The following is a 26865-nucleotide window of genomic DNA, read 5'->3' on the forward strand; positions in this document are numbered from 1 at the left end:
TGCTTGGCTTTTTTATTTTTGTGGAATTTTCCCCTTTTTCTCCCCAATTGTATCCGGACAATTACCCCACTCTTCCGAGCCGTCCCAGTCACTGTTCCACCCCCTCTGCGGAGCCGGGGAGGGCTGCAGACTACCGCATGCCTCCTCCAGTACATGTAGAGTCGCCAGCTGCTTCTTTTCACCTGACAGTGAGGCGTTTCGTCAGGGGGATTTAGCGGGTGGGAGGATCACGCTATTCCCCCCAGTTTGCCCTCCCCCCCAAACAGGCGCCCTGACTGACCAGAGCAGGCGCTAGAGGAGGACACATACCCAAATCCGGCTTCCCACCCGCAGACAAGGCCAACTGTGTCTGTAGGGACACCCAACCAAGCCGGAAGTAACATGGGGATTCGAACTGGCAATCCCCGTGTTGGTAGGCAATGGCATAGACCACCACGCCACCTGGACATAATGCTTAGCATATCTGAGTGCCACCCAAGTCCTGAATGATGACTGGGCATTTCCCAAATAATTGAAACATGTATGTGAAATTGATGCTAATTACACTGGTATTCTCTTGCTCTGTGCTTCTGAATTCCCTGTTTAGATGTAAATAAATGGTAACCACAGGGAACAACGGAGACACTTGAGACACAAGGAGTCTGTCACTGTAGCTGAAATGTTGCTCTTCTTTTAAGTGTCGACCCTTTAGCCAACTCAAGCCATCAATTTTCAAAAATCTTGTGGCACAAATGCCAAAGTTATGATGCAAAACTACCTACCAACAGCAACCCACCTTTCTCTTCGATATGGCCAAGGTTTCTGTGGTGCTCAAGTATAGCCTTCATGTCTTCTGGTGGGGAAAAGGATTGTAAACAGTCATCTAAGAATGACGGAGTGTCTCCAAGCCACGCTACCATCTATGAAAAGAGATTAAGCAACTAGCTTTATTAAAGTGCTTTCCCTACATTTATTTGTTACAGGCTGCAGATTTCACATCACATCGGCTCATTTAGACTCAAGTCAAAATAAACTAGGGAGTATATTTGACATGGGGGGTGTCTCTTTTTCTTTAATCCATATTGACTAGTTCTCATCCTGCACTTGAGATTAAGCTCTGTTTAGAGTATGCATATTTTAATTTCTGTGCCTGGAATTACTGATATGAATATGATGAAAATATGCCCTAAACTGGCATAGGCATCTGATTAGGATGCCTCCTGGGCGCCTTCCTTTGGAGGTTTTCAGAGCACGTCCAACTGCAAGGAGACCCTGGGGTAGACCCAGAACTCACTGGAGAGACTAAATGTCCAATCTGGCCTGGGAATGTCTTGGGATCCCCCAGGCAGAGCTGGAGGGCGTTGCTGGGGAGGGGGACGTCTGGAGTGCCCTACTTAGCTTGCTGCCACCGCGACCCTACCCCGGAGAAGCGGCTGATGATGAGATGAGAGATGAGATGCCCCAAACTTCCACAATCTTATTATTCAAAATTAAGGAGAATCAGCTTAGGGCTATTTTTTAGAATTGTTCTTCATATCATAGCATAGGCACTACAACTAACACCCCATTTTGTAACTGTGGCATGTTGTAATGGTGGAATATGGCTACACATCCACAATACAGATTGAAGCCAAGGAGTGAAGGTTGCTAGAACTGCTTTTAAATGGCTTAATCAAATTCCTTTGTTCTTTCTTTTTGCATTTTTCTCTGCATATTTTTAAGCTGGAGGGGCTGCATGTCCAATCTGGCCTGGGAATGCCTTGGGATCCCCCAGGAGGAGCTGGAGGGCGTTGCTGTGGAGAGGGACGTCTGGAGTGCCCTACTTAGCTTGCTGCCACCGTGACTCGACCCCGGAGAAGCGGCTGATGATGAGATGAGATGAGATCTTTAAGCTGCTGCAAGTTTTTCACTGATTATTTGTCAGTCTCAGTTTAATCTTGATACCTTCATATGACCGACGTAAGAAAACGACACAATGAGCAGGAACGTTAGATATTGGGCCAGATTCCCTGCACAATCTGACAAAACAATTTATGACACACAGATGGGATACATAGCCACAACCAGGGGCGTTTCCAGGATTTGAGGACATTTGGGGCTTAGCCAGACTTCTGTAGGGGGGTCCGGGGGATCCTCCCCCGGAAATTTTTTTTGATAAACAAGCTCTATTTTGATGCATTTTTATGCACTCCGGCACCTTATTTACATTCAAAGTACTTGTCTTAATCATTGAAAAATTGAAATGTGTACCTCAAAATTTGTTTACTCTCCAGATTAATTATGAATTGTGATGTTAAAAATACTAGTAGTTGTTAGTAATTAGTATAAGCATTGAGTAGAAGCAGAATACTTCACAACTGCTATCATTAAGCATTTATTGACATGCTACAGTACCAGACAAGAGAATAAAAGTTAAATGTATTTGTTAACATTAGTTTATTGGAATATGACATTTTCTTTCACACACACACACACACACACACACACACACACACACACACACACACACACACACACACACACAGAGTTAGTTTAGAGACCTGCATCACCGACGTTTCTTTTTTTTTGTCGGGCTTCACATAGGCTTAAATTTATAAATTATATTACGGGTTACACTCAAAATGTTCAGGGCTTAAGCCCCAGCAAAATGACCTGGTGACACCGATGGCCACAACCTTAGCTACATTACCCCATTTCTGTTTATATTGCAAACAGCTGTTTTTCCCATAATACCACTACACCTCTCACTCTTCTCTTCAAAATAAATGCAAAAACTACTCGAGGCCGAATGGAGATATTTGTGACAATAGGCAATGCTCACGTGAAATGATGCCTTCTGCGAAACACCACCGCTTTTGTCCACAAGGGGATGTAAGTCAAAAATCAAAAACTCCCTTTTAGCAGCTTTAATTTCGTTTTTTTTTATTCAATTCATTATTGTTACCTTTATGTCTTGGTTGAAATTGTTTTTCTGCAAAGTGATTTGTAACATTATGTGGTGAGTGGGGATTGAGCATTGGTTAAGAGATGGAGGGAAGCAAAAGCGGCCCACAAGGTGCACGTGCGCCCATCCTCTTTCATGGGGATATCGCTTTGCATTAGTCATGGCCCACCACACAACGCTAAATCCTGAGGCGTTAGCCATGCATAACATATCTGTCAGGAGTGGTGCACACGCTCTGCTTTGCATTTTCCCCAATCATGAAATCACATCTGTCATGTCACGAACACTAGGGAAACTACGGGTTATTGGGCATTTGATAAATTTCAATCAGTGTTAGCTCATTACAGAGTCACCATGCTCAGACAGATGGTCCTCTTTGGTATTTTGGAAGGAAATGATCCATACATTTGTGTACTAGGTTTGGTGTTTGGATCCTCACTTTCAGGGTTTATGAGATGTTGATCATTAGATAGCGCAATCTGACAGAGGCTACACACTTCAGATATACCCTTCCCATCTCCTTCAAGTGTGGGCAGGATCAACACCCTTTCCCTGATGACTGCAATTCTGAGATGAACTCTTTCAAAAGATCCCCATCCACACTCTTGTGCGTTGGCCTTCTCTCACAGAGCCAGAGAACAGAAGCGGCTGTGTTGCAAAAGAGGTTTGCTGATGAGATTTTTCTGCCCTTGCCCAGTTGCACTAACCTCATACACTATCTGAAACTCCCCCCCCCCCGGGCGAGTGGTGCTTACCCAACCCTACTGTTCGCCTGAATATAACTGGGAAGTAATTCAAGCAGAAATAACAGGAGAGATGGACGTCAGAGTAATAGAGGAGTTAACAGCATCTGGTCTGGCCTCAATGGTAATTGGTACAGAGGCACCATAAGGTTTAGTGTGGTTTCTAACAATGTGAAGGCAGTGTCCTGGTTTGTTACACAAAATACCCATGGTAGACAAATTCAGCAATCAATTTAGTGATTGGTTTTATCATTTGACACTAGGGAGAAAAAACATTCTTCTCTGAGGTGGGAAAGTAGGGCCAGCAGTAGAGAGACCATATCAGGAGATGGAGAGATGTGGGAGGCAATGAAGCCCAACTAAATCTCTTCTTTATTTGTCTCAGTTTCAGAAGGCGCTGATAGGCCCTGGACAGTTACCCCCCCCAGTTTTCTTTCTTTCTTTTTTAAAAAAAATTTTTCTCCTCAGTTGCATCTAACCAATTACCCCACTCTTCCAAGCCATCCTAATCGCCGCTCCACCCCCTCTGCCGATTCAGGGAGGGCTGCAGACTACCACATGCCTCCTCCGATACATGTGGAGTTGCCAGCCGCTTCTTTTCACCCAACAGTGAGGAGTTTAGCCAGGGGGACGTAGCACGTGGGAGGATCACGCTATTCCCCTCAGTTCCCCCTTCCCCCGGAACAGGCACCCCGACCGACCACAGGAGGCGCTAATGCAGCGACCAGGACACATACCCACATCTGGCTTCCCACCTACAGACATGACCAATTGTGTCTGTAGGGATGCACGACCAAGCCGGAGGTAACATGGGGATTCGAACTGGCGAGCCCCGTGTTGGTAGGCAACGGAATAGACCACTGTGCTACCCGGACGCCCCCCCAAGTTTTCTGTGCAGAAGTCAGCACCGAAAACTTCCTGAAAAAGCCAATTATTCTCTAGAAACCGACAGACTCAGTCCTGGAATGGAATGTACTGGTTTAAGTCAAAGTGATGCATCTTTTATGTTGAACTCAGGTTAGCTTTAGAAAAGTTCTATAGGAGATCTTTTATCGTCATAATTGTTAAACACTTATGATGCATATTGGACACCAAGCATGCCAAAGTTGTTTAAAAAAGGCACCTGTGTGAAGTCTGGAACTGGCAGGATCTTCTCTAGTCTTGATATAAACTCCCACACCAGCATCTCGAGTGCTGTGTCATACTTTGATCCAAAATGAACAGGAAAGATCTCCTATACCGAAAGAGAGAGAGAGAGAGATAGTTCACTTTGTTGTACATTTCACATTAAGGCTGTGTGCACATAGTCTATACAGCCCTAACTGACATCATAAATATCTAAAACTAAGAAATGTGGCATGGTGCAACCCAGCCCCCCCCCCAAAAAAATCTTTAAAATTCATCTCTAAAACAACTGTAGACTAGTGAGCAGATTAGTATTATAAGGCGGGGAAATAGCTAGCATCCTGAACACATTACATTACATGGCAATGTTCGGAAAAAGCAGAAGTGAGTGCAATTTTATATGTACTAACAATTTGTCAATGTTTTTTTTTTAAGCAATATGTTTATTGAATTTTGTTTGCAAATTACATCAAAACAAGTAATAGCACAGTACAGCAAACATTTTCACCCTACCCCCCCCCATAACCCCGTCCCTATAACAAGTAATACAATTCAAAGCAGGGTTAAAGAAGATAATAAAGATAAAAATTCAATTAATAAAAATAATAAAATAAAATAATAATAACAATAATTTCTTTCACAGACTGATTAGAGGGTGTGGTTTTTTTTCCAGTTGCTTTTACGCATATAAACAGTCAGATAGAGTTGTTCTACTCCCCCAGAGCTGGTTCTTGATGAAGCAAGTTACCAACATTAGTATTACGTCTTAAGAAGTACAGAAACAATCCCCAGATTTTATCAAAAACACTTTGTTTACGTCTAACAATATACATTATCTTTTCCATTGACATGTTTGAAGCCATTTCTTTAACCCACATACCAATTCTTGGTCCATCAACACTTTTCCAATTAAGAGCAATTACACATTTTGCTTGTAATATACACATATCTATAAATCTGAACTCATTGCTATGTAAATGTGGGGTGGTAGGATATAAACCAAGAATAAAAAGCTTTGGACTCAATGGTAATTTCTTTGACAAAATTTGATCAATCATATCAACAACATCTTGCCAGAAGGTTTTCACTTCCACACATTCCCATATACAGTGAAACAGCGTCCCCCTTGCCTCACTACACTTAATACAGGTATCAGGAATATTGTCATTAAACTTGTGCAATTTAACAGGAGTTATATATGTACGCATCAGCCATTTATACTGTAGAAGCTTTAGGTTGCTGCTAACTGTCTGTCTCTGGGCCTCTTTACATGCCTCACTCCATTCTTCTAAAGATAGTTTTCCTCCTCTATATCTCCCTCCCATAATCTCAATTTTGTCTCTGATGATTCATCAGATCCAGATACAAATAAGTCATACATAGTTGAAATTAAACCTTTATCATAACAGTGTTTTGTGACTGCAACTTCTAATATAGAAATGGTAGGAATGTCTAATGAATGGCTTTGACAGGATATAAAACTCCTTAGCTGAAGATATTTGAAAAAATGATTCCTTGGAATGTCATACTTGGTAGATATTTCCTCAAAGGACATGAATACTTCATCTTCCTCCCTGTACATGTCTTGCACTTTCCTTAACCCCTTTTCAGCCCATAATTTAAATCCCCTATCATTTTGCCCTGGTTTGAAATTGGCATTACCCCAAATAGGACTGAAGCGTGACCGGGACATATTTACATTCAAATACAAGCATCGAACCAAACATCAATCATATTCAATATTATAGGGTTGTCTGTATTTTTCTTCAGATATTTACGGTCTGCTGAATACAAATACAGGTGCAATGGTAAGCCCGGTTTAACAGAGCAGGCTTCCAGATCAATCCAAGCTGGGGGACTTCCAGGTGAGAAGTAAAACATCATCGACCTTAATTGTGCTGCCCAGTAATACCATTGGATATTTGGACATTTCAGGCCTCCTCGATCATATGGTAGATAAAGTAAAGATAGACGTAATCTAGGACGTTTATTTTGCCAAATAAAGTTGGTAAACAGTTTCTTGATTTTCGTGAACAAAGATGAAGGAGGGGGTAGGGGGATATTCTGGAACAAATAAAGAAATTTGGGAAGTATATTCATCTTTAGGATATTAATCCTGCCGATCATTGAAATAGGTAAGGATGTCCAACGCTCTATCGAAGCAATACTAGCGTCCAGGATGGGCTCATAATTTGACTGAGCAATCTTATTCACCTCAGGGACAATTTTTATTCCCAGATATGTAAATGTGTCTGTTGGGTTGAAGGTAGAAGCATAAACAAGACCATTCTTCCTCTCTGTTTCATTCAGTAACATTATAGATGATTTGGAGTAATTAACTTTATAACCAGATATTTTCCCAAATGATTCAATAAGGCTTAGGTGCGCTGGGATAGATTTATGCAGATTTTTAAGCATTAATATCACATTATCGGCGAAGAGTGCTACCCTGTGTTCCAGATGTCCCTCTCGAATTCCATAAATATGGCTGTGTGTCCTCACCGCTATAGCAAATGGTTCTATCGCTAGGATAAAAAGTAAAGGCGATAAAGGGCTCCCTTGAGGGCAACTTCTACAAATGTTAAAAGGTTTAGAAACCTTACTATTCGTCAAAACTTCTGCAGTAAGCCCTGTACAAAGCAATCTTACCCATTTGATAAATGTATCCCCAAGGCCAAATCGTGTTAACACCTCAAACAGATAAGGCCATTCAACACGGTCGAAGGCCTTCTCTGCATCAAGTGAAAGTAAGGCCGTGTCAGGCGCCTCCCTCTGACTGTATAAAATATTGAGCACTCGTCTAACGTTATGAAAACCCTGTCTCCCTTGAATGAATCCATTCTGGTCTTCTCCCACTACTCTAGGTAGAAGATCCTCCAATCTTCTTGCAAGAATTTTACAGAGTATTTCTGTATCAGAATTTAGGAGACTAATTGGATGCATATTTTCACATTTTGTATTTGGTTTCCCCGGTTTTGGGAGTAAAGTGATTAGGGCGCCCCTCATAGATGTAGGGAGAAGACCATTCTCAAAGGATTCCTGAAACATCTCCAAGAGGGGTGGTATTTGAAATTTTTTATAAATGTCTATAGGGATGCCATCTGGACCCGCTGATTTTCCAGCCTGCATACACCCAATTGCTTCTGCAATTTCCAATGCAGTTACATCTTGATCTAATACTCTACTTTCCTCTTCCGAAATTTTAGGAATATTAAGATTGTCTAGGAATTGTGTTTGCGTGTCCAGATTAGGAGAGCACTCAGAGCTGTATAATTTCCCGTAGAAGTCTCTAAAGGCTTCATTAATCTCTGTCGGGTCCACTATAGTTCTACCACTTGGGACTTCAATACAATTAATAGACCTTTCTGTTTGTTGTTGTTTAATGCGCCATGCTAGAAGTTTTTCTGGCTTTTCCCCCTGATCATAGTGGGACTGTTTGAGTCTCATTAAATCAGCAGCCGCTTTATTAGCTGCCAGTTCATTGTACTGTGCTCTAAGCAGTAGCAGTCTTGTATGAACATCTGTAGGTATATTTCTATTATTATATATTTCTGTTTCCAGTTTTTTAATTTCCTCATCTAATGTCTTCATTTCAAGTCGTGTAGCCTTTTTCTTGGAACTAGTGAAGGAAATGATTTGGCCCCTGATAAAGGCTTTGAAAGCCTCCCACCTTGTGCTAGCAGAAGTCTGGGACTTGTTACATTCAAAATACAGGTCAATCTGCTTATCTAAGAAATCTATGAATGTAGGATCCGCAAGCCACCTGGGTTGAAAACGCCATCTCGGGGGGTCGCACACTAAGTTATTATCTTCATAGGTCAAGGATACTGCAGCGTGGTCAGACAGAACTATACTACTATAATGACATTCATCTATTTTGGAGACAAGTAGCGCTGAAACCAAAAAGTAGTCTATGCGTGAGTGAGTTCTATGAGTACCGGAATAGCAGGAATATTCTACTGCGTTCGGTTTACCATGCCTCCAAACATCAAACAGATTCAATTCCTTCATAAAATGGTGTATCGTCTTTCTGGACTTACTGTGGGTATCATCTAAACCAGTTGACCTGTCTTTTGAAGGATCTAACGTACAGTTAAAGTCACCAGCTATTATGTATTCCCCAGGATGATTTGAAGCAGTCAAAAACAGACTATTATAGAATTTAGAGTCATCTTCATTGGGGCCGTAAACATTTATCAAAGTTAAGGTTTCAGATAATAACCTACCCTGGACTATAATATACCTCCCTGCAGGGTCCTTAACTACATGCTGTACCCGTAATGGAACCGATTTATGAATTAGTATCATAACCCCTCTAGCTTGAGCGGTGTAAGGAGCAGACAACACTTGACCCTGCCATCGTCTTGCTATTTTGGGAACGTCCTCATCCACCTTGTGTGTTTCTTGTAAAAAAACGATTTTTGATTTCAAGGATTTTATCCTGCTCATTACCTGTTTCACCTTTGTGAGTTTGATCAAACCCCTACAATTCCACGAAGTAAATTTTACCTTGCAACTCTCTTACATTGATTCCGGTATGTTATATTAGGAACCGTAGTGAAGAAGTACTTTGACAAACCACACCCACTGATGAAAGAATAAATAATAAAATGAAACCACAACAACCCACCCTCAACCCCATATGAACCTAAAGTCCAGGAACTCTGGACATCCCCTCCCATCCCACGTTTAACTACCGCTAAAACGAGTTTCTCTACCTTTTCTTTTCTTCTCGCTCCAGCTCGCTATCTTACTTTTTCTACATACTAATCACACATAACATCAGTAATGAACTGTGCAACACTTACAACATGTAGGCATATATAACATTAACCACCCGAACACATACACAAACCTGGAACCCGTGCATGCAGACTGGAAGGCGAGGAGAGGGAAAAGTCTGTAGCCTGGTCACAAGAGTCCGCGATGCATTGGGCCTTCCTTCCTCCAACAGGCACATAAACCGATGATGACTCTGTCCCTTAGGCCTAGGCCTACTTGGATGTGCCCATGTCATTTCGGCTGGTGCTTGGACATTGTCTCTCATTCAGGGTTAAGTGCCTTCCACAAAAGCTGAATAGTCTAGCTATAAACCAGACTCCGTCCTGTCCAGGTAGAAAAATAAAGCCTAAACAAAAACAAAATGGCGACAGCCCGAACACGTAGCTACATCTTTGGTGTAAATGGAAATAAAATAAAATAAAGTGAGCTTAATAGCCTACTGCATCAGTCCTTATCCGAGGGATTGAATAAACCTCTCCACTTCTGCTGGGGTTTGAAAGGTGTGGGGTCTCTCGTCGTGTGTTACCAGGAGCCGGGCTGGAAAGATGATTCTGTGCTTGTGGATCCCCCGGTCTCTCAGCTTCTTCCGGACCTGATCGTAGTCGCGCTGCATCTTGTGCACCCCAGCAGAGAGGTCGATGTGAAAACGGACCGGCGTGTTCTTGTAAAGGACCTGTCCCTTGGTTTTGGCTGCCTTTAGTACTCGCTCCCTATCCTTAAAGTTCATGAACCTCATGATCAATGTCCTTGGACGACCCGTGCGAGAGTCTACCGGAGCGCCGATTCTATGAGCCCGCTCCACTACCAAGCCCTCCCGCGGATCCATGTTCAGAGCCTCCGGCAACCACTTCTCCAAAAATGCAGGTGCATCTTGGCCCTCTTCTTTCTCCGGTAGGCCCACCAACCTTACGTTATTTCGCCGACTCCTGCATTCCAAGTCCTCCACTTTGTCAGTAAGGCTTTTGACGGTGCTTTCCAGCGTGCTAACTCGGGGTGTTAGCTTCTTAACGTCGTCCTCCACGTCAGAAATCCGTTGTTCAGCCTGTTCCATGCGACCCATGCATTCCTGTATTTGTTTCTTTACATCTGCAATTGTCGCTTGCACTCCATCAATTTTCTTGTAAAGTCCACTTTTCAAAGACTGTATGGCTTTCATGATATCTAGGTTGCTATTCTTATCTGTGTCTAACATTTCGTCATCTTCTTCCTCGTGGTCGTCTCCTTCGTTAGCCATATTTTCAACCTGCATGGCGTCGCTAACCTTCTCAGCCTCTTCCTCGTGTCGCGATTTCCTTTTCTCCTTCTCTTTTTCTCTCTTTGCCTTTTCTTTCGGGTTTTTCCCTGACATTTTAGTTCTGGGTACTCTTATACACGTATTGCGTGACTTTAGACAAGATTCGGATTAGTATTGTAGGATTAATTTACACGGTAGCTGCAGAGCTTGAGATGTGCGACCTCCTAGTCCCTCGCCATAACCGGAAGTCCAATTTGTCAATGTTAATGACTCTCTGCTATTCCACTTTTAAGCTGGCATGTGCAATTCTTGTTAACGATAACTTGTGTAAGGTCTTGTCCTCATCTCATATGAAACCTGCTTGAGAAATCTGGCATATACAGGTGTTGCCTGTAGTACATCGAGGCATCTGAATTCCTTAAATCTGGTGAGATTTTGTGGTCTGTTGTTAAATCATTCTCCACTGTAATATTTCTAATATTGTGGTAGCTTTTACACCAGTGTGTTTGTATTTGAGATATGAAAATGTAGGGTGTAGTAGGTAAGGGCGGATAGTGACTGTTGGTGGAGAGGCAGAAGAGTGGTCTATTGGGATCACAAGGTGCACCTGCGGCTTATTTACCAACCCACATACTGTATGTGTTTTTAATAGACACAGATAGAGGAGCCCCCTGGAGAGAAACCGGACACCAGAGACATACACACCTAAACTCTAGTAACAAAGACACCCTGGGAAGGCTTATGTGTGCAAAGATCATTGAGCTTCTGCAAAAAAGACGAATAAGGACAATGATATTGTGTATTTTTTGGGCTCAGGATAGTTTGATTGATTTCTCTTAGTAGAACAACAGACAGAAGCAGAAGTTCCTCCTGTGCGTTCATTCTCCCCCCCTTTTTTTTCTCCCCAATACACCCGGCCAATTATCCCACTCTTCTGAGCCATCCCAGTCACTGCTCCACCCCATCTGCCGATCCAGGGAGGGCTGCAGACTACCACATGCCTCCCCCGATACATGTGGAATCGCAAACCGCTTTTCACCTGACAGTGAGGAGTTTGCCAGGGGGATGTAGCGCGTGGGAGGATCATGCTATTCCCCCCAGTTCCCCCTCCCCCCCGAACAGGTGCCTTGATCGACCAGAGGAAGCGCTAGTGCAGCAACCGGGACACATACCCACATCCGGCTTCCCGACCGCAGACATGGCCAATTGTGTCTGTAGGGATGCCCGACCAAGCTGGAGGCAACACGCGGATTCGAACCAGCAATACTTGTGTTGGTAGGCAATGGAATAGACCACTATACTACCCGGACGCCCCCGTGCTTTCTTCTTAAGAGGCTTAAAAGTAACGCTGAGAAAAACAATTTATTCCACATAGGTGCATGAAATTATATTATCGAGGATCTTTTTGTGAAATTTGTCTTGGCAGCTTCCGGGGAAGCATTTAGATTCAGAATCAAAATCATATTTATTGCCAAGTAGTTCAAGAACACACAAGCAACTTGACTTGGTATTTTGGTGCAAGAGGGGAAAATGAACAGCAAACAGTAAGGTAAAAGTTAAGAGTAATAAAATATAGATAAAATAAAAATGAATAAAAAAAAGGCACAATAATGGGGAAAACACTGGGAATATGGCAAGTACTCTTTTTACAAAATGTTAAATGAGAATTTTAAATAAGAAGTTATTTACAGAATGAGAAGTTGTTGTAGAATAACAATTATTTGAAGGGTAGTGCGGGCTTCATGCAAAGTGTCCACATACAGAGGGTACCGTAGGACAGGTCGATATATTGCATTGTTTGTGCATGTGAGTGTGTGCATGTTGTGTAGGTGTATGTTGTGTTCCGGTATGGAGAGGGGGGTCAAAGGGTGGGGGGTTGGGTGAGGGGCAGTGTCGGTGTCTGGGGACTTGTTAGAAAGGCCTACAGCCATCAGTGTCTGTGATATCTACAGTGCATCCGTAAAGTATTCACACCCCTTCACTTTCCCCACATTTTGTTATGTTACAGCCTTATTCCAAAATGGATTAAATTCCTTTTTTTTTTCATCAATCTACATATAATACCCCATAATGACAAAGTGAAAAAGGTTTTGTAGAGATTTTTGCAAATTTAATAAAACAAAAAACTGAAATATTGCATGTACATAAGTATTCACACCCTTTGCTATGACACTCAAAATTGAGCTCAGGTTCATCCTTTTTCCACTGATCATCCTTGAGATGTTTCTACATCTTGATTGGAGTCCACCTGTAGTAAATTCAATGGATTGGACAGGATTTGGAAAGGCACACACCTGTCTGTATACGGTCCCACTGTTGACAGTGCATGTCAGAGCAGAAACCAAGCCATGAAGTCAAAGGAATTGTCTGTGGACCTCCGAGACAGGATTGTATCGAGGCACAGATCTGGGGAAGGGTACAAAAAAATGTCTACAGCTTTGAAGGTCCCGAAGAGCACAGTGGTCTCCATCATTCGTAAATGGAAGAAGTTTGGATCCACCAGGACTCTTCCTAGAGCTGGCCGCCCAGCCAAACAGCAATCAGGAGAGAAGGGCCTTGGTCAGGGAGGTGACCAAGAACCCGATGGTCACTCTGACAGGGCTCCAGCGTTCCTCTGTGGAGATGGGAGAACCTTCCAGAAGGACAATCATCTCTGCAGCACTCCACCAATCAGGCCTTTATGGTAGAGTGGCCAGACGGAAGCCTCTGCTCAGTAAAAGGCACATGACAGCACGCTCAGAGTTTGCCAGAAAGCACCTAAAGGACTCTCAGACCATGAGAAACAAGATTCTCTGGTCTGATGAAACCAAGATTGAACTCTTTGGCCTGAATGCCAAACGTCACGTCTGGAGGAAACCAGGCACCTCTCATCACCTTGCTAATACCATCCCTACAGTGAAGCATGGTGGTGACAGCGTCATGCTGTGAGGATGTTTTTCAGCAGCAGGAACTGGGCGACTAGTCAGGATCGAGGGAAAGATGAATGGAGCAAAGTACAGAGAGATCCTTGATGAAAAACTGCTCCAGAGTGTTCAGGACCTCAGACTGGGGCGAAGGTTTACCTTTCAACACGACAACGACCCTAAGCACACAGCCAAGACAACCAAGGAGTAGCTTCGGGACAAGTCTGTGAATGTCCTTGAGTGGCCCAGCCAGAGCCCAGACTTGAACATCTCTGGAAAGAACTGAAAATAGCTGTGCAGCGACGCTCCCCATCTAACCTTACAGAGCTCCAGAGGATCTGCAGAGAAGAATGGGAGAAATACCCCAAATATAGCTGTGCCAAGCTTGTAGCTTCATACCCAAGAAGACTTGGGGTTGTAATCGCTGCCAAGGGGGCCTCAACCAAGTACTCAGTAAAGGGTGTGAATACTTATGTACATGCAATGTTTCAGTTTTTTATTTTTAATAAATTTGCAAAAGTTTCTACAAAACCTTTTTCACTTTGTCATTATGGGGTATTGTATGTAGCTTGATGAGAAAAAAAAGGAATTTAATCAATTTTGGAATAAGGCTGTAACATAACAAAATGTGCGGGAAGTGAAGGGGTGTGAATACTTTCCGGATGCACTGTATCTCGGTCGACTCAAAAAAACAAAAAACAAAAAAAAACAAAAACAAAAAAAATCAACCCATTTGGACAAAACAAAATGCAAAAAAACAAACAAACCTAAAACTGGTGACTGGTCCATCTCATAACCGTTCCATATTTTGCTTTTGAAGAGTCTTTTTAGTTTAGATAAAGTACCACATGTTTTCAGCTCATCACTGCAGTTATTCCACAAACCAACTCCCTTGGTTGTAACACAGTGATGTTTTGCATCTTTCCTTACTGCTAATTTTTGAATATACACGTTCCTCTCAAACTGTGTGTACTTTCTCTCAGTTGGAACAACCCTTGGATAATAACAGGTATTGCTGATTTATTACTCTGTACATAATTCTAATAGCTTTAAAAATCAACCAAATCTTTAAATTTTAGTGCTTTTATAGTTTGATAAAAAGTGGATATGTTGGTCTGTTCTCTGTAAATGATTTTATTTACAATTCATATAGCTCTTTTTTGGAGGTTGAAGATTGGATCTGTGTTAGTTTTGTATGTGTTCCCCAACACTTCCACACTGAGTAGGTAATATATGGGAGAACGAAGGAACAGGGAAGCTTGATTTAGTAGATCTTTGACTTTATTCAGTATTGCAATTGATTTGGATATTTTAGCTTTAATATAATTTATGTGCAGATTCCAACTTAATTTGTTGTCTATTAATATGCAGAGAAATTTAATTTACAATTTCAGATTCAATTTCAGATACAATTTCTATGTCATTTATCGTGAGTTTCTTGCTTGAGTTGGTAGATCGATTCCTAAGGATTATAAATTTTGTTTTCCTTAAACTCAGTGTTACTTAATTGCATCAAATCAACTCTTCATCCTGCTCAATTCCTTTTCCACTGTATCCAAAAGTTGTTCCAAGCTGTCTCCACAGCAGAATAAGTTTGTATCATCTGTGAATAGGATTTTGACACTTAACATATATTGTTTATGTACAATATGAACAACAATGGTCTCAACACTGAGCCCTGGCGTACCCCACACCTAACCTTCAGTAATTGTGCTTTGAAGTTTTGTATTTCGACATATTGGTACCTATTCTGTAGGTAACTGGATAACCAGCATAGGCCTATCCCTCTGATACCATATCTTTGTATGTTTTTTTTTATTAACTCAAGATCTACACTGTTAAATGCTTTTTTAAAGTCCAGAAATACCCCTACTGCATATTCTTTGTCTTCTATTGCCTTTGTAATTTCTTCTACAAATTATCAGTGCAAATGAAGTTGTACTGTTAGCTCTAAAATCATATTGTTGTTCATAAAGAACATTATTTTTATGATAAACATTAATGGAGTGGAGGGCTTTCGGTTTGAAGTTGGTGAACTGTCTGAGGCCCTTCCAGAAAAAGGCCAGGTTGTTTTCTGAGAACTGTGTTGAAGTTTCTCAAAGTACATGTGATATCAATTCCCCAGTTTCACCTATAGTAGCCAACTTGTACATGGAGGAGGTGGGAAAAAGGGATCTAATGTCTTATCCAGGGACACCACCTAGCCATTGGTTCAGATTTGTGGACGACACCTGGTGTTGTCCACAAATTAAATATCAGGACGTACCACATTAACTTGGTGGACAACAACATCAAGTTCACCAGGGAGGATGTGAAAAATGACAGGTTAGCCTTCTTAGACTGTGAAATTGCAATTGGTGATGGGGGAAATTTGATTGTTGATGTTTACCGTAAATTGAATGGGAGGGGGGAAAAACTTTATCTCACCTGGAAAAAGTGTTCTCTTTCAGAGGTGTCCTCCAGTAAGGTATGGACCAGCTCCACAAAGTTTACCTCAGATTCCTCCACTTGGTTGATTGTTGCCTGCAATACAATACAACATGCCACACACACACATACACACACACACACACACACACACACACACACACACACACACACACACACACACACACACACACACACACACACACACACACACACATGCGCACACACATGCGCACACACAAAATCGTGCTTGGTTGAGAACATGTTCAAATAACATTACACAAAGCCCCTGCAAAACGTGACAGAGGAGCAAAACAGTGGACATTGTATCAAGAAAAAAATAAACCCTGGTAAATATGAAAAATTGTATGTTAAATACATTTACATCTGAGCATGTGGTGCTGTGTAGTTCAATGGGTAAAACATGATACTAACAGAGGGTCTGACTGCCACTGGAGTAACTCATTCTAAAAATGTAGAGCGAGATGCTTTGGATCAAGTGGTCTTATCGCATAGTGTGTGTGTGTGTGTGTGTGTGTGTGTGTGTGTGTGTGTGTGTGTGTGTGTGTGTGTGTGTGTGTGGAGCTGGAGAGTGTTTAGGAAGCCGGTTGCAGACTAAGAGCACAGCAGTGGTTAATTGCCAGTCAGCAGCCGCAGCTGCTAGCAGTTAGATAATCAACAGCAAACCTATTTCTGGGTCTGCTTGCAGTGAAACCAGGACCAGAGCTCTGACCAGGCACAGAACGTGGTGGAGCAATGAGAAGGCCTGTTGTCAAGAGACTTTTTTTTTTTCTTATCGCATGATCTATTCGTCTTCGATACATTTCAGGAGACCATCCCCCTACACCGCAAGGAACCATCAACTGGCTGATGATCTAAATGGGTTTTACAGCAGGTTTGAAAAGCAAATTTTCACACTCCTCACCCTCTCTGGCCACAACACACAACCAACTGCACTCCCTGCCAGCCATTCTCCCTTCCCCACTGAACCCCCACCCGCACTCAGGATCTGTGTTGAGGACCTGCGCCAGCTCTTCCAGAGACAGAGGGCCAGGAAGGCACTGGGCCCGGATGGCATGTCACCCTCCTGTCTTAAAATCTGTGCTGACCAGCTGGCCCCAATTTTCACACAGATCTTCAACAGATCACTGGAGCTGTGTGAAGACCCCTCCTGCTTCAAGAGCTCCACTATCATCCCGGTCCCCAAGAAACCCCGTATCACAGGATTAAACAACTACAGGCCCATTGCCCTAACATCTGTGGTCATGAAATCCTTCGAGAGACTAGTATTGGCCAACCTGAAAGAAATCACAGGCCCGCTGCTCGATCCCCTGCAGTTTGCCTACCGAGCAAACAGGTCAGTGGAGGACGCAGTCAACATGGGATTGTACTACATTTTCCAACACCTCGACTCCCCAGGGACATATGCAAGGGTCCTGTTTGTGGACTTCAGCTCAGCATTCAACACCATCGTCCCACATATCTTCCACTCCAAACTCACCTGGCTCACTGTACCAGCCCCCATTTGCCAGTGGATTAAAAACTTCCTGACAAACAGGAGGCAGCTGGTGAGGCTGGGGAAAAATCACATCCAGCACCCGGACAATCACCACTGGTGCCCCACAGGGCTGTGTGCTCTCCCCTTTACTCTTCTCCCTCCACACAAATACTGAACCTCAGGTGACCCGTCTGTTAAACTCCTGAAGTTTGCGGACAACACAACCATCATTGGTGTTATCTGGGATGGTGATGAGTCTGCATATAGACAGGTTAATCAGCTGGTCCTCTGGTGCGGCTATAACAACCTGGAGCTGAGCACGCTCCAAACAGCGGAGATGATGGTGGACTTCAGGAGGAGTTCCCCAGCACTGCCCCCCTCACCATATTCAACAGCATGGTGTCTACAGTGAAAACCTACAGATTTATGGGTTCCACAGTGTCCCAGGGCCTAAGGTGAGCATCCAACATAGACACAATCATCAAAAATGCCCAACAGAGGATGTACTTTCTCCATTAGCTCAGCAAGTTCAATGTGCCTCAGGAACTACTGATTCAGTTCTACACTGCAAAAATCCAGTCTGTGCTCTGCACATCCATCACTGTCTGGTTTGGATCAGCCACCTAACAGGACAAGGATAGACTACAACAGATAGTTAAGTCTGTAGAGAAAATCATTGGTGCCAACCTGATCTTGATTTCAGGACTTATACACCTCCAAACTCAGGAAATGGGCAGGCAACATCACTGCTGACCCATCACACCCTGGTCACAACCTGTTCCAATTCCTCCCTTTGGGTAGGCGCTACAGAGCACTGTACCCCAAAACAACCAGAAATAAAACAGTTTCTTTCCACAGGCTGTCATTCAAATGAATGCTTAACATTGTCAAATAAATCCAACCATTTTGTATATACTGTAATGTACATTATACGTATACTGGTACGCTCTGTCATGTTCATTTACCTCAGGCATGTATGTAAGTAACCTGCTAACATCTATTTCAGCATCTCTGATATATTCTCTGTATCATTCCACTTTATCACCTCTTATTTCACCTGTATAAGTCAATCCTTGTGTATATATCTGAAGATTGTTGTGTTGTAGTGTTGTTATTCTATGTTAAATACACAGACAACCACGAAACCAGAGTCAAATTCCATATATGTGTAAATCTACATGGCCTATAAACATGATTCTGATTTCCATAGTGCCTGAGCATTAAAGTCACTTGTCTAGTCATCTGTCCATCCCACAGCATTAGAAATGTATCTGAGTATTGTATCTTGGGAAATCTGTATTTTCACTTAATACTGACATGACTTGTTTATTTTCATACATGTCTCAGGTTTGTATTAAATCAGTGTCTGAAGGGTCCAAAAGTAAGGAAACAAACCTGGCATGTGATAGTGGTGGGTGGAGGGCTATGGAGGATGCCAGAAGTGACCTATGGGTACACCTGTACCCAATTACAGTATTATCTGTGCTCCAATAAGCACTGTTATAGGAAGTCTCCCTACTAAGCCCATTTGGAGGATACCACACCAAGGTTTTTTCCAAAGCCTGAAAACAACATTTCTAGATAAACATTGGACTATCTCATCTCATCATCAGCCGCTTCTCCGGGGTAGGGTTGTGGTGGCAGCAAGCTAAGTAGGGCACTCCAGACGTCCCTCTCCCCAGCAACGCCCTCCAGCTCCTCCTGGGGGATCCCAAGGCGTTCCCAGGCCAGATTGGACATGCAGCCCCTCCAGCGAGTTCTGGGTCTACCCTGGGGTCTCCTCCCAGTTGGATGCGCTTGGAAAACCTCCAAAGGAAGGCGCCCAGGAGGCATCCTAATCAGATTGGACACTATTGGACAACTGAACTATTGGACTATTCCTCCCCAAAAGGCAACAGCAAGGATTGTATTGAGCACTGTTATTGTTTTCATCACTAATTTGTGTAAGGTCTGATGTAAAGACACAGAATGCAAGAATCTTCCCCAGCTGTGTTAAGTGACATTCAAGAGTCCGACAAGTGTCACACAGACAAATTAATCATGCAAGCGTTCTCAACTCCCAACCAAATATGAAACTGTAGTCGTGGGGTATGGTTTAGCCTCGGCTGCAAGCGGAGAGAGAGGGAGCATGGGTCGCGGGAGAGCAGACCAATAGCGTGGCTGATTAGTGATCAGCCTCAGGTGTGCCAAACTAACAAACTGCCCTTTATATTCTGCAGTGAAGCTGGGTCCTGGACTGACAAATTGACAAGCAACACAAGCAAACACAGATGAGACAAGGAGAAACTGAGACGAGACGAAAACGGAGAAGGAAAAAGCTCCAGAAAGAGTTTCGTGCACCGCTGCAGTGTTCGGAAAAAGACATCTGATTATGTAAATAGTGTAAATAAACGGAAGCCTGTGTTTTCACTAAACTGTCCATTGTCCATCTCACAACTCTACCACTGGCAACAGTTTTGCCACAGACACATTACAGTTACATGTCATAATAACAGTGACGGATTACTTACATGGTGGTCCTTAGCGGTGCTGATAGGAGCCTTGATTCGGTCTAGGTGAGGCTGAATGGCCTGGATGTCAACCGGGTTCTCACCACGACACAACTCCAAAACCAGCTTGATTTACATAAAGAAAAAAGAAAAAAAAGTGTTAACACCAGAAAACCAGCCTAGTAGGGCACATAGATAGCAAAAATGTATTTAGTTGTGTCTTCTCAGTCAACACAATGCTTTTGTACATTGTTGTATGTGGCGGTCTGTGACTTTTTTTGTGTATTTTGATGCTGCTTGCTTGGCCATATGCCCATTGAGAAAGACATTAGTGATTTTAATATGAATGGTTAAATGCAAATTACTGAAAAAATCAAAATATCAAAACTGACTTGAAATGCATCTCGATAATCAGCAGTGCACTAAAGGCATTTTATAGTGATTGTATGTGTGTCTTTATGTCCACCTGATTTGCACATGTTAAATTTAACTCAATTCTTCTATTATAGCTTTATCAGAAAATGTCATATATTATCATGACATTGTAATATAGCAGTATTACTAAAATATTATCACCTACCCTGCCACAGAACATAGTGAATATAGTTTTTACCCTCTCTGCACTACACTTTAAGTGTGGTTATTGCACATTCATAAGGTGCTTGTAATGTACTGTGGTGATCAACCTATTACACACCTAAACTACTGATAACTGTTATAATTGTTATCTACTTATTGAATACTTGCAGTATTTGCAACCTGACATGACATGCATTCTTGGCTGTGAAATATATGATATTGATTTGTAATTTGAACCTCCTCTTACTTGCCCTATTGTTGAGCTTACCTATTGCACAATTTCACAAATAACACTTGACATACCATATATGACTATTTTACACTGAATAAGAGCGTCTTTTAAATGACAAATGTAATCATGTGTGAAAATGTTTGGGGTATCAACAATTCAAGTGCTACCAAGAAAGCAATTGTTTTGACAAGAATACCTACAACAGACATAGGTAGGCAACCACGCACTATGGAGGGCCAAGAGTATGCAGCAGGTTTTCTTTCCAACCAATCACAAAACCAGATAATTTCACTGTGTGTGACATCACCTAGTACAGTGATTAGTTGGAGGGAAAACTTGCATTTGGTACATAGTTCCTTTTGTCTGACATCCAAATAAATATGAAACCAGTGATACCCTAATGAGCCATTGAGAACCATGTGTATACAGGTTTTCCTTTCAACCCAGGTGATTTCACAGATTAACATACCTTCAACCAGACAGGTGAGGACTAATCAGTGAAATCAGATGTTGTAGTTTGGGGCTGGAAAGAAAATCCGTATATACACAGCTCTCCATGGCACACGGTGGGAAACCAATACTCTGGACTAAACAATGGCGAAACCATGGGATTGAGAATTTATTTAGTCAAGCTGTATGTTAAGAAAAACCATGTAGAATGTGACTTTGGTGGCTGACGTTGGCAAATTAGCAGACAGCGTCGAAATACAAGTGCAGAAGCAGTCCATATGTGAAAATGTGCAGTTTACGTATTGTAGACTGGATTGTTCAAATCTTGGTTCCTTGGGAGTGGGTGGAGATTTAGAAATACTGACTGCCCTGTCCTGCACCTTGAGTATAAACTTATTTCGGTCATTCCTCTTAGACAACAGTGAACACATTAGCAGAGGACTATTACCCTGGCCCTGAGTCCCAGGATGAGCTGTGCCCTCTGACTATAACTCATCAGCTCTGGAACCAGCTCCGTCACCATGGTAACAAACTCCTCCAGCATCCCATAGTGATCCACTAGTCCTTGCTGAACAACTTGCCACATTGCAGCGGAAAAAAGCTGCAAGGGTGGGGCCAAAAGGCGGAGATAGGACACTGGAAGATCATTACCTGTGGAAGTGCATGGAGAGAGACAGAGTAAGTGATGAGAACAGAAACAATGAGTGCAATTACAACTATGATGGCAGGACACACGACTACATTTATTGTACTTGGCAAGCTACGTGACCCTGATTTAACTGATATTTTTATCCACAGTGACTTTCAAAAACCTTGGCAACGGTCAATGCCTCCAAATCCCATAATGGCTAATAAACTACCCATTAAAGAACATGAGCTGGGGACAAAACAGTGCTATCGCTGAATAGTTGGAGTGGACCATTCAACATGAATTTATTGCGCCCATATTAAAACAGTTGATTCTCTATTAATTTCAGTTGTGAATCCTCGTCTCCCATTTCATAGATCTTTCTGTTTAAGCGGTCATATTTCAGTCAGCTATAGCACTTCTGAGAGAAATACTTTGTTGTTTACAAGCTGAATCCAAGACAGGAAATTAGTAATCAAAACATTAAAGTATTCAGCTGTAGCTGTACACAGTATTTTCATCCCTAGGGAGAGAAAAAAACCGCACTGTATAAACAACACTGCTAGGGAAAGTTTAAACTTTGGTAAATACAGTTCTAGTAACCAGCTGCACTTGATACAATTCCTTTGGATAACTATGACCTGGATGAATGAGAACATTCACAGACAGTCCTAGTAACTGTAATGGTTTACATCAGTCTCTTATTTTGATACCTACACCCATCAGCCAAAACATTAAAACCACCAGCCTAATATTGTGTAGGTCACCCTTGTGTCATCAAAACAGCTCTGACCTGTCGAGGCATGGACTCCACAAGACCTCTGAAGGTGTCCTGTGGTATCTGGCACCATGATGTTAGCATCAGATCTATTAAGTCCTGTAAATTGCGAGGTGGGGCCACTGGTTGGACGTGTTCTTCCAGCACATCCCACAGATAATCATCAGATTGAGATCTGGGGAATTTGGAGGCCAAGGCAACACCTTGAACTCTTTGTCATGTTCCTCAAACCATTCCTGAACAATTTTTGCAGTGAGGCAGGGTGCATTATCTTGCTGAAAGAGGCCACTGCCATCAGGGAATACCATTGCCATGAAGGGGTGTACCTGGTCTGCAACGATGTTAAGGTAGGTGGCATGTGTCAAAGTAACATCCACATGAATGCCAGGATCCAAGCTTCCCCAGCAGAACATTGCCCAAAACATTACACTGCCTCCGCCGGGTTGCCTTCTACCCATAGTGCATCCTGGTGCCATCTCTTCATTAGGCAAATGACGCACACGCACCCGGCCTTCCACATGATGTAAAAGAAAACGTGATTCATCAGACCAGGCCACCGTCTTCCATTGCTCCATGCTCCAGTTCTGATGCTCACATGCCCTTTGTAGGTGCTTTCGGCAGAGGACAGGGATCATCATGGGCACTCTGATCGGTTTGTGGCTACGCAGCCCCATACACAGCGAGCTGTGATGCACTGTGTATCCTGACACCTGTCTATTATAGCCAGCATTAACTTTTTCAGCAATCTGAGCCACAGTAGCTCTTCTGTGGGATCAGACCAGATGGGCTAGCCTTCACTCCTCATGCGCAGCAATGACCTTTGGGGGCCCATGACCCTGTTGCCAGTTCATTGGTTGTCCTTCCTTGGACCGCTTTTGGTAGGTACTGACCACTGCATACCGAGAACACCACATAAAACCTGTCGTTTTGGAGATGCTCTGAACCAGTCATCTAGCCATCACAATTTGGCCCTTGTCAAAGTCGCTCAGATCCTTACACTTGCCCATTTTTCCTGCTTCCAAGACATCAAATTCAAGAACTGACTGTTCACTTGCTGCCTAATATGTCCCACCCCTTGACAGGTGCCATTGTAATGAGATAATCAATGTTATTAATTTACTGATCAGTGGTTTTAATGTTTTGGCTTATTGGTGTATACTGTCATTTATGCAATTGAGCATATTCGCTGTTTGTTTTGTTTAGAGATAAAATTAAGCCAGACCCCCCCCCACCAATTTCCTTTAGATTTTGTCCCTTAAGACAATGGACTAGATATGAGGGGGGCTTCTTTTAACTTTGTGATAATGTTTTAATGTTATCTCGTTACAGTTCCTTTGGACAATGAGGCGTCTCTTAAAGCTGATGGTCAGGGTCGAACAGTCAATGTGTTTTAACGAGGGGGAGTCATACGTCCTATAATCTACAGCTTCATTTTTATCAGAATCAGGTTTTAACTCTCAGCACCAAACATTTAAGATACAATCAGAGCAGCGCCACCCAGCTCAGCACTTTAGTTTTCTGTTTACGCAGCTTTGTCGTCTGTCTTTACCTGCTGTATAAAGATGTCATTAGAAGACCATTACAACACGACATGAATTACAGGCACCGTCTTTTGCCTTGCACCACCAACAGCATGCATCACAACACGTATATATTTTGACTCGTACTTCTGGTCTGCAAAACTGAACACAGTGCATTCATTTGCGATCATCTCTCCAAATACACGCACCTCGAATGTTGTCACTTTCAGTTCCGCGTCTAATTTCCATTGAGCGACCGTCACACACACACACACACGCACGCAAGCACACACATACACACACAAAAGATACAGATCAAATATTCCGGTGGGTTCCTCCGATCAGAGAAAAGGATTCTGCTATGATATGTATTTTTTTTTTTTTTAAAAGGCAACTATTGACGTTTTGTCAACCCAACGAGACCAAATATGAAATCGTCATTGGGCAGGAAACATGGCCAGGTCATTCGGCTCGGAGGTTTTTTTTTTTAATGTTTGGATTGTCGATGTGGGAGGAGAGAACAAAGGTTCTGGTCTCATCCGCCTCAGTCCAGATCACGGGAAACCCGCTTTCCTGGTTGGCTGTGGAAGACCGGCTCAAATCGCCGTACCTTTGCTTTCCCACCACGAGATGGCGCCCTCTTCACACGACCGGGGCCGATTTCACCCCCCCCCGCGTTTTTTTAAAAACAAGTTTTAGTCCACAAAGTTAAGAAACGCATAACATTACAGCCAGAGGGATACGCCAAAAATACAAACACACACACACACACACACACACGCACACAAAACAACAATCAAATCAAAATTCAGATAGTGACATATTTTCTTACTTTAGATCTCAAACTTTGCAGATGATGAAATTTGCCATCTCCTAAAGAGGGGTTTCTTTATTTATTTATTTTTTCATTTCAGGAATATTCCCAAATCTGTCCGGATGGACCTCAGTGTGCACACATCTAAAGAAGAGCCACTAAATAGATTCATCCTCAGCACCACAAAAACTAAACTCCGATTCAATCATGTCTATTGTCTATCTGATTAGGCAAGGCAAGGTCTATACGCTTTTCTTTAATCTGAAAACACTGGATCAGGGGTGGGCAGTCTTATCCAGACAGGGCCGGTGTGGGTGAAGGTTCTTGTTCCAACCAAGCAGTTAGACACCTGATCCCACTAATCAACCGGTAGTCTTTGCTGAGGAACTTCATTAGGAGACAATCCGCTAAAACAAAGAGTGGAGTTTTTTTTAATTATCATTATTATTATTATTAATAGTGGCTGGTGTAAAGATGTGGCAGTGATTCTGCAGCACTGTTCTCCTGTTCTGGACCCCCCCCCCCCCCATCAACTACAAACCTTTCCACCCCCCCCCCCCCCCCCCGAGTTCGCTTCATTCATTCTGGCTGGTGTTTACGTTCCACCGCAGGCCAACATGCAGTACTCACAGCGCATGCTCGCCGACCAGATACTGCGCGTGGAGCGGACAAACCCGGACTCTTCCGTTATTGTGCTCGGCGACATTAACAAAAGGAAGCTCAGCCATGAACTACCTAAATGCTGTCAGCTGATTAAATGGCCGACCAGGGAGGAGAACACTTCCGATCACTGTTACACTACAATCAATATCACACAGTCCCCCGCGCTGCACTGGGACACTGACCACTCATGGTCCACCTGATTCCTGCATACAAGCAGATATTAAAACTGGTGGGCGTCCGGGTAGCGTAGCGGTCTATTCCGTTGCCTACTGTGGCAACTCCAGCTTAGAGAAAAGGACCCCACGACAACTTCTTGTCTTTTGAATTAACTTCATCTAGGACTGGCAAAACGACAGTAACATGCAGCAGCTGGCACTGTGAACACCCAAATTGGAGGGTGTAACGCACACACATATACCGGAAACAGCCGGTCTTTTCAAAATAAAGCTCCAAAATAAAAGCTCATGTTACACCAACCCTCCCCCTTTAAATTCCAACATTCCCCAGATGTAAATGAACCTGCAAAACAATAACAGTGATGTTTTCTTTTCTTTTAGTTTTGTTTGCTTTTAGCTGATGTACACCTCAAACATATACTGGTGTCTCAGCAACAATTTACCCATATAACAACTGAAAAAAAAACATGGGTGATTTAGCATTCATTCTCCCAAAACTGTCCACTTAAATATTCAGTCTATCTGGAGGTTTGCGGGTGCGGTGTGACCTGCGCACTATCCCCGGGGACCTAGCAGGTGGCACTGGTAAGGGAGTTTTAGGTGGACCTGATGCTGGGGACTGGAAGGGGTCTGTGCGTTATTGTGAGAAGGTCTATCCTCTCCGGGGGACACCAACACCTCTACCTGACTGACTCTCTCTCTCTCTCTCTCCGGCAAAGTCTCTGGAAGACACGCCCCCCCCCAAGTAGTCTGTCCCGCCACAGGATGCTCCGTGGAACTGAACTGACCGTCTCTGAGCCGGTATCATGATGCAGGCACACATGGTCCTGATGTCTGTGGAACACAAGTCAGTCAGTCATCTTAACAACATGGGAGACTGGACCACTCTGCCTGAGAATAA

The 26865-nt window shown here is 43.0% G+C and overlaps 1 protein-coding gene across 1 annotated transcript in view; it reads right to left on the reverse strand.

Annotated features, from left to right (window-relative positions):
* zgc:113263 (uncharacterized protein LOC503753 homolog) overlaps window positions 1-26865 on the reverse strand; it is a 79292-nt gene that overhangs the window by 37718 nt on the left and 14709 nt on the right. Inside the window, exons 2-6 of the mRNA XM_056277182.1 lie at window positions 21834-22036; window positions 20146-20250; window positions 16138-16233; window positions 4790-4900; window positions 776-899 (exon numbers count right to left, since the gene is read on the reverse strand). Coding sequence (XP_056133157.1) covers window positions 776-899; window positions 4790-4900; window positions 16138-16233; window positions 20146-20250; window positions 21834-22036 — 639 coding nt within the window. The remainder of the gene's footprint in view (window positions 1-775; window positions 900-4789; window positions 4901-16137; window positions 16234-20145; window positions 20251-21833; window positions 22037-26865) is intronic.

Source organism: Lampris incognitus, chromosome 3 (genome assembly GCF_029633865.1).
Source record: "Lampris incognitus isolate fLamInc1 chromosome 3, fLamInc1.hap2, whole genome shotgun sequence".
Taxonomy (NCBI): Eukaryota; Metazoa; Chordata; class Actinopteri; order Lampriformes; family Lampridae; genus Lampris; species Lampris incognitus.